The sequence below is a fragment of the Geospiza fortis genome, unplaced genomic scaffold (assembly GCF_000277835.1).
Source record: "Geospiza fortis unplaced genomic scaffold, GeoFor_1.0 scaffold244, whole genome shotgun sequence".
In the NCBI taxonomy this organism is placed as follows: domain Eukaryota; kingdom Metazoa; phylum Chordata; class Aves; order Passeriformes; family Thraupidae; genus Geospiza; species Geospiza fortis.
Window position 1 is genome coordinate 3,744,208 of NW_005054370.1, and position 8,877 is coordinate 3,753,084.

General features: G+C 39.6%; 1 protein-coding gene across 1 annotated transcript; it reads left to right on the forward strand.

The window, feature by feature from the left end:
• On the forward strand, positions 1–8,665 carry UTP18 (UTP18 small subunit processome component). The gene is made up of 13 exons (XM_005424649.3): positions 1–201; positions 305–432; positions 537–632; positions 1,388–1,467; positions 1,669–1,754; positions 2,331–2,456; positions 3,333–3,507; positions 3,831–3,931; positions 4,691–4,781; positions 5,100–5,223; positions 6,175–6,349; positions 7,078–7,220; positions 7,812–8,665. Exons 1-13 carry the CDS (start codon positions 1–3, stop codon positions 7,834–7,836), a joined length of 1,551 nt encoding a protein of 516 aa, XP_005424706.1. The 3' UTR covers positions 7,837–8,665.
• The last annotated feature ends 212 nt before the right edge of the window (positions 8,666–8,877 follow it).

Here is an 8,877-nt window from a genome sequence, read left to right on the forward strand (position 1 = left end):
ATGAAACCCAGGCGGACGGCTAAGCGGCTCCTGGTTGTGGCGAATCAGGCGGCGGCCGCCGAGGCTGCGCGACGCGCCCGCCACCTGAAGGCGCTGAGCTGCGTGTCGGGCGCCGAGCGGGAGCTGGAGGAGCTGGTATTCGGTGACAGCCTCAATGGGGAGGAGGACGAGCTGCTGCGGCGCCTGGCCGGGCCTCGACGGGTACGGCACATCCAGTCCCGACCTGACAGCGGCAGCCCTGCCCGCTCGCTCCCCGGGCTCCCGGCCGTGTCCCCGGTCACACGGTCCGTTTGGTTGTTTTCAGGTTACTGCTGCAGAGGGGAAGGACCTCCAGGAAGAGTCCAGCGATTCGGGAGTGGAAAATGAAGCGAAACGTGACTTACTGCTCAAAAATCCGGCCTGGGTAGATGAGGATGATGAAGCTGAGGAAAAGTAAGTTCGGGTTAGGTGATGGGAATTATTTGTTGCACTTGGGATTGCTTGTAAGTGGCCTTGGTTTGAACGATGTTTGTGTTCTGTTTGTTTTTACTCTCTAGTGTTAATATGACCCATAAGTACAGGAAAGATTTAATGAAAAGTGATGCCGAGACCAAGCTTACTAAGAAAAAACTAAAGAAAAGACTTGAGGAACAGTAAGTTTCACTAATGTTTTTGTGGCTGACTATATCGACTATATTGATCTCATGATCATTGCTCTCCAAGGTGGGTACCAGCAGGATATTGCCAGACTCTTTTCAGTGGTACCTAGAACAGGACAAGGGGCAGTAACCATAAACTAAAATACAAAAAGTTCAATCTCAATGTGAAGAAGAATTTCTTTCCGTGGAGATTAATAGAGCACTGGAACAGCTGCCCAGGGAGGCTATGGAGTCTCCCTCTGGAGACATTCCAAACATACCTGGACATCTTCACATGTCACCTACTCCAGGTGACCCTGCTGTAGTGGGGAGTTGGAGTGGATGATCTCCCTAGTGGATGATCTAGCCAACAATTTTGTAAGCTAAAATGTATTTATGTGACATTTAAAGTCACTTTTCTCTTTATCCACTGTTCTTATGTGATCTCTTTAAAGTCAGGGCTTCCTGCAGTATTTGCAGTGTTTTTAAATAACAAATGATACTAAGAATAGTAAATAAAATGCGCATTAGCATTGTCTGGACTAGCTTGTTTAGTACTTGTATCGAAGTGCCCAAATTAATTTGTCTTCTAGGGAATTATACAAGAAACAGTGAAATTTTTTTTTTTGTTAAAGTACTTGCACTGTGTTCTGAGTACAAGTAATCCTGCAAAATTCTGACTGTGCTTCTTCTAAGTACTTAACTCATAGAAGGAAATTACTGTCTCACAAAAGTTATGGTTTTTTTCTCTTTCCTCTTTTTCTCATAAGGTTTCAGCAAGCCATGGGAGGAGTTCCTGCCTGGGCTGATCTAGAAAACAGGAAGACCTCCAAAAGGACTTTGAGTGATAGTAAATATGCCCAGTGCTATTCTGATAAGTGTTTCTGTGATTCCCTATTTAGCTTGCTAGAAGATAATTACTTTTGATGTCTTCTCAGTTTGCTTTGTTCCTTCAGTGTGCTTTAATTTAATTCATTTCAGCGAGGAATGTGTTGATTTTGCTCTGGGTACTTGTGCAATTAGCTGATTCCACATGCTTTGGTTTAATGAGGTGACAGTGATGAAGATGATGATCTGCTACGCAGGACTGGCAATTTCATAACAAGCTCAGAGTCTCTGCCAAGAGGGATTTTGAAGGTAAAGACAAACCATATCTTTCCACTTCAGTTGGATTTAAGTGCACACTTTGACTCCTGTTGTGTATAAAATTAGTGATTCTGTGAACTTGTTTCTGCAACTAGAAGCTTTAGAGGATAAGTAAAATTGAACAGTTCACATGAAAGCATAAAACAATAAACTGAGGTGTATTGTTTGACATAAGAATTTTCTGCACTCTAAATAGTATCTTGTAGTAGGATTTTAATTTCTGCAGAGGGAGGATGGAATTCTCCCACGACTTTGAAGTGACTGAAATGATCTTTAAGAAAGCAGCCTTAAATGAGTATTTCTCACACTGTCTCCTACAGCTATCTCAGATGAGTGAGAATGCAGCTGGTTTTACACTCAATTTTAATGCAGCTAGAAAGGCTGCTAAGTTCAGCCTGTGTTTGTACTGGAGCAGCTCCCTGAACAGGCTGTGTGTGCTCTCCTCACCTCATGCTGCCCAGAACTTCATCACAGGGCTTGAGGTCTTGTAGCATAAAGAATAAATGCCTTTTTATTCAGCATAAGTGATGGTTGGGTTTTTTTTAAACTGTCTGGTCTGTGTTGTAGATGAGCACCTGCCTTCCTGCAAACCAGGAACGTTTTGCCAATGGAAAACTGGTGACAGTGCAGTTTCATCCTTCAGCTCAAGTGGTGATGACAGCTGGGCATGATCGCTCCGTGTCCCTCTTCCAGGTGAAGAACTTCAGTTTGTACTTTGCTGATGGTCACTAACATAGAACCTTTTTTTTTGAATGTACATGAAATAGCCTGGGATGGTAGACTTTGTTTTCTCTCTTCCTCTGCACATCGTCAGTGGTTACGCAATGTCTGTGGTTACAATGGAAATTCCTTGGTTAAAGGCATCTTGAAAGGAATTTCCACCTGTGACTTCACACCAAGCACATGCAGAGTACTGGCAAACTCTTTGTCTCAGAGTTTTTAGCTGAAGATTTGTGTTTAAAAACGTTTGATTTGAAGGTTTGCAAGGAACAAGTACTAAGGAGATTTTTTGTTCTTAAGTTGGTTGGAGAGCCTGTAGTGGGGGGAGCAGCCCACTTTGCTTTGAGACTGTAAAAATGCTGTGAAACCATTTTGGGGATGGAGAGGCTATGCTGCAGGAAGAAGGTGTTCATCCTGAGATACTGCCGGGCTCCTCTGAAAACTAAAGATCCTAATTTTATTTAGGATTTCTTAGCACGGCCTAGTGTCACTGAAATGATCAGACAAGTGGAATGTGATACTCTCACAGAGCTGCAAGAAAACCCAAATCAAAGCAGATGTTTTCATTTAGAAAAAACAGAGTAGAAGTGATTATTTGAACAAAGTATGGGCAAGATGAGGAAGGACAAGAGGTGTGAGGCCTATCAGAAAGGCAGGGAGTGCCTGTTACATGAGATGAGGAGCTAAGAACCAGGTGATTTGTAGGAGAGAGGAAGAATTTAAGGTTTCATGGTGGTGTACCTCTTACTAATTAAGTCTCAGCTGAGAAGTTGGTATAATTTTACTCTGTAAAAGTATTTGATATATTTCTCAATATGACAGCCTGGTTTGTTACTTTCTTTTTTGAAGGTGGATGGTATAAAGAACCCAAAAATACAGAGCATCTATTTAGAGAGTTTTCCAATTTATAAGGCTCATTTCAGTGTGGATGGAGAACAAGTTATAGCCACTGGTACTCACCACAGCATGTTCTTTGTGTATGACATGATGGCTGGGAGTATCATCCCTATCCCAAAAGTACGAGGTATGTTTTGCAGCTCTGAGTGTCTGGGCACAGTTGAAGCTGTCCCAAATAGAGATGGCACATGAATTTCCTTTAAAACGAAGTGCAGTGGGTTGTTGGAGTTTGTATTTTTAACTTGTCTTCAAGGAAATAAAGTACCTTTAGTGTTAATTGTCTGGGATATTAATTATCACACATGAGCAAGGTTGAGTTCAGCTTCTCTGTGACAGCATATTGCAGAAATGAAGAGCTGGAGTCAGGTTTTAGTCAAATTCATCCTACCTCTAAATATTGAGGCCAAAGAATAAATTGCACCAATTTCAAGTTTTCATCTCTTTGTAAAGGTGTGGAGGAAAAATTCCTCAGAAACTTCGAACTGTCTCCAGATGGATCATTTATGCTGCTGATTGGAAATTCAGGTTACCTTCACTTGCTGTCCATGAAGGTACTTTTTCTGCATTGTGTAGCTTTGCTTCCTTGGTGCCTTTTCTCTTTTGAATCTGCTTTTATCTCATCTGCAAGGCAATCTAATTTCAGCTGAAGGCAAGGTATGACATGTACTGTGACAGCCCTCAAAAATGTGCTGTGGAATCAGCCCACTGCAGCTTCAGGGAATTATTTTGGACACTCTGAGACTTTGTTCCCCAGCTGCATGGAACTGGTGGAGCTCAGGGCAGTTCCATGGGATTTTCAGCTTGAGGAAGTCGTGTGTCAGTGCTGTATTTCAGCTGCTTGCACAAGCACTGTGCTGGTGAGAGGAATGGAAACAGCATGGGAACAGGCACCTGGGAGTGGAAGAAATATAGGTCTCCTTTTTTGGGAGTCATGCTAGTGCCTGCTGCTGTACTCTGTTCATGAATCATACCAAACATTGATTCATAATGCATAGAGCAGTCTTTCAGCTGAATTTTAAAATGCCTTATGATGGCAGGTGGATTTGTTTTAAACTTTCACAGGGAAAAATACTTTTCAATAAGGAAGTTCAGTTTTGTATAATTCAGGCCCTTCAGTGTGGGAGCAAACAAGTGTTTGTTGATCCACCTGCAGTTAGAGTCAGGAGCTTGTGCTCTGCTCTGCAGGCACTGAAAATGTTGGTGCTGTTCTCTGAATGTCGGGGTAGACAACAAGATTTTTGTGGGACAGGAAACAACTTTTCTGTAGATTTTTGGTAGAATCTCTGTCAGCATTGTTCTTCATCCTGCAGACGAAAGAACTGATCAGCACTATGAAAGTGAATGGAAGGTGCACTGCCTCTGCTTTCACCCCAGACAGCAGTAAAATATACAGCTATTCAAGTGAGTATTGCAGCAGCTCTAGTAATACCTCCATTTAAATTGCATGAGTTCTTAGAAGTCACTTATAATTTTAGAAAAATAATTTTAAAAATTTATGCTAGTATCTCTCCTAAAAATACAACCAAGTGATCAATCATTAAAGAATGGAATTAACTATTTTAGTATGCCTTTAATCAGTAGGGGTTTTTTAAAATACCCTATATTTGATAGTTGTAAATTAGCTTTTAGTTGTCATCTAATTAATTTTTTTTTAGCAAAGTGGACTAACAAAGCGATGTGTATGTAAGTTTTCTCTAATATCTTTCATTCTGCAACCAGAGGAAGGCGAAGTTTTCATTTGGGATGTGAGAAGCAGAAAGAGTCTACACAAATTTGAAGATGAAGGTTCTTTGGAAGGAAAGTGCATTGCTGTTTCAAAAAATAACCAGTATGTGGCATGTGGGTAAGTGACTGAACTTTGACAGCAACTTCTGCTATCATTTTGAAGCTCTTCAGTGGACCTATGGGTGGCTGGTGAGAGTGTAGGAACATGGTTTGGTTCTAATAAGCAAAGAGTAGGCATGAATAGATTAATATTCCTTATCTTATGGTAATAATTTACGTTTGTCTTTGTAAATATAAAATACCATAGTACACCTAAAACAATAGGAGTGATACTGATATTTCTATTGCCATGTTTGTCACACTGACTAAAATTACAAATTCTGTAACAGCAATATTGATTCAGGGTCTTCTCCCTTTTCTGGTTCTCTTCCCTGTACTCTAAATTCGGCTTCTGCCAGGCAGCATGTTAGCCTTTCAGAAGGGGCGTCAACTCAAAGCCACAGGCTGAAACTGTTTCTCCAAACTTACTGAGATGCAGTTTCAGCTAGTGTCTGGATTCTTTTAAATGAGAATAGCAAATAAATAGAGGAGTACAATATATATTTTCCTAGCTCACTGTAGAAGAGGATTTTAAAGTGAGCTTATGCTACAGTTACTAAAAAAAAAACAAAACCAAAAACCCAACAAATCACCCCCCCCCAAAAAAACCCCAAACAAACAAACAAAAAAAAATCAACCAAAAAAACTTGAAGTTACTTCAGAATTTTTTGATACCAAGCTCTCCTTGCTTTGAATTATCCTGGTAAGAGATGGGCTCGTCAAGGTTCTCCACAGTTGAGTCTCTTACTATATGAGAAAAAAGAAAATCCAATTCAGCAAAAGCCTAAACTCCTCCACTAGATACTGTTATAAACTCCAAAGGAAAATCAAGCTCCAAACAAAATATTATTGCAGACTCCAGTAAATAATTGGAAATTACATTTTCAGGTGAGTAGTGGCTATAGATAACAAGACAGTATATACTGGAATGTTACTTTTCAGTATAATATTTGTTTATTTTGTTCTTTAGTTCATCTTCTGGAGTTGTAAATTTGTACACTACTGATGCCTGCCTCAAAGAAAACCGTCCTAAACCAGTTAAGGCCATAATGAACCTTGTTACTTCTGCCACCTGCGTGACCTTCAATCCCACCACAGAGATTTTGGCAGTGGCTTCCCGTGACACTGATGAGGCTGTCAAATTGGTATGTTCAGCTTCTTTTTACAATATTTCTTATAAATCTTCCTCAAAATACTGCTGGTGACACAATAAAACTTACATGAAGCAGATAAGATACTGCAAAAGGTGCTGGACCAACCAGATCAGCATATGGCCAAGACACTCTGCATTTACAAGAGTGTAATTTTATTTTCCATAGTAAAGTTGCTTTGAAAATAACGTTTTGTAGTTTAGTTTACCTTTTTTACCTTTTTAAAATGCTCTCTAAAATGTCTGGAAGTGTTTGAGGGCAGGTTGGACAGGGCTTGGAGTAACCTGGTCCAGTGGAAGGTGTCCCAGCCCATGGCAGTGGGTTGGAACTGGATGAAAACTCTATGGTCCCTTCTAGCCTAACTGTTCTGTGATTCAATTTCAGTGCTGTAAATATAGCTCAGCAACAAATGTGAGTTTTCAGCAGTTGGTAACTGTAATCATCTTACTATGGGGGTTTTTTGCCAGCCTTATCAAAATTCTGGCCAACAGAGGAACTGTTGAATTTATCTGAGGATTTGTAGGCCTGAGAATTGCAATAATTGGTTCCATGATGTGTTCCCTGCTCATTTTCTCCAATAGATTTCTATAGGGAGAGTCATGTAGGGTAGGAATATAACTGAAAATTTGAACTTAACATTGAGCTACAATTATAGATTTGTAGTTTAATTTTATTTTTACTGTTTTTTCCCCAACTTTAAATTCTGACCTATTTCTCAATAGGTGCACCTTCCTTCATATACTGTGTTCTCAAATTTTCCACTCTTCAGAAAAAAACAGATTTATCTTACTCAATCTATGGACTTCTCTCCCAGAAGTGGATATTTCTCCATAGCAAATAACAAAGGCAAAGCTTTGTTATTTAGGTAGGTACTAAGTTAGGTCTATTAATCCCAGGTAACATGTTTATGTTCTGTAAGATGGGGCAGATGACTGTAAATGATAAAGTGATTCCTGATCTGAATTACTCCTGATGAATTGCTGGATTGTGGAGTTGGCTTTCCCTGCTGGAGAACAACCCTTGATCTTTGTCAGATTATGCAATACACCCTGTTTCCATACTTTTTGATTTTGCTCCCCTGCTGATGTGGTCAGGGGTGAGGAGCAGGGCTAATTTTAAGCAGGAATTTTTTTTTTCAAATCACAATTCGTGGTGCTTGAAAAACTGCTTAATTTTAAGATGAGATTTTAATGATTTATCAAGACAAGGAAAATTTACAAAATATTCCTAAATATGAATAAATCTTGTGATTTGTCCTTTATTTGAAATTGAACTGCATATTATAATGGCACTTAAGTTATTCTAGCAGGTGGATGTTTGCTATCTTTTACTACATCTATGGTTCAGATTAGCTGAGGATACTCAGTGACACTGCTGAAGAGCTATTGTTTCTTTGTGTTGTCCCCTCAACAGATTACTGAGAAGTTTTAAATCTCTCAATTTTTTTTTTCTTTAGGCTGAAACATTATTCATTCTTCTGAAAGAAGATACAGGAGAAAATGAACCAGTAACTGAGGTGAAAACAGCACTAGAACTGTTTACAGTGTTGCCTTGAGGAGCCTCAAAATTTTCATTTTGCTGCCTCCACTTCTTTATAGATGGCAGGAAGAATTTCTTAGCCCTGTGTGATCTGTCCTGCCTGGATCACTCATGGGCTGGAGTAGGACTGGCCTTGTCACTCTCAGCTTTTCTGATAATGCAGCAAGTTCATAGTTCAACTAAAAACCACTGTCAGCTGGACTGAGCTGATTATATTTAAGTCAAACTCAGCAATGTTGATAAACAGCTGCAGGCTGACAGGGACTTGGCTTGATCCTATTCTGGAATACTGTAAGCCCACAGAAGTCTGCATCATTTCAAATTCCCATTACAGGAATTACTGAAGTTTGAAGCATAGTTTGTATGCAGATATGATTTTATTGTGTGCTTAAATGTCTTCTTGGGAAACTGGAAAATCTTGTAGCCTTGACAATAATACGCTAGATTGACAAAAACTGTGTTAATGAGGGGAGGCTGAACTTGTTTAGACTGGAAGCAGCTCTGACTTCTGCATGTTAAGCTTGCATAGAATTTTGTGATGGCTCAGTGTTTGGAAAATACTAACAAAATTATCTCTACTGGTCTTTCCCCAGGTTTTGTAACCTGCAGATAAAATGATGCTGACAAAATCAAAGCTTTTTTTTTGCAATTATTATTATTTCTTTATTTTATATGGAAGCTACAAAATACTAATAGAATATATGTATTTTTAAATTTGTTGGTTTTAAATAAATGTACCTGGTAAGTTTCCAGGCAACTTGTTTCAACTTATTCCAATGCTTCGTGTAAGCTCACAAGTAAGATTTTACTGCTTGGCACTCAAGCTTGAGTCTTCCAGAAGTGCTTGAATGTTGACGGTGGTCACAAGGGTTTTGGGGATGAAGGAAGAGACGAGATGGGCTCCATGATCAGAAGGCTTGATTTATTATGTTATAATATATACATCTATTATAACTATACTAAAAAGAAAAAGAAAGGAGAGT

Bases quoted from the DNA above. Each gene is read 5' to 3' on its own strand.
- UTP18 (XM_005424649.3), top strand. From the start codon at position 1: ATGAAACCCAGGCGGACGGCTAAGCGGCTCCTGGTTGTGGCGAATCAG. The intron at 1,755-2,330 runs GTAAAGACAAAC...TCTGTGTTGTAG, and splicing joins TGCCAAGAGGGATTTTGAAG to ATGAGCACCTGCCTTCCTGC. The intron at 2,457-3,332 runs GTGAAGAACTTC...TCTTTTTTGAAG, and splicing joins GCTCCGTGTCCCTCTTCCAG to GTGGATGGTATAAAGAACCC.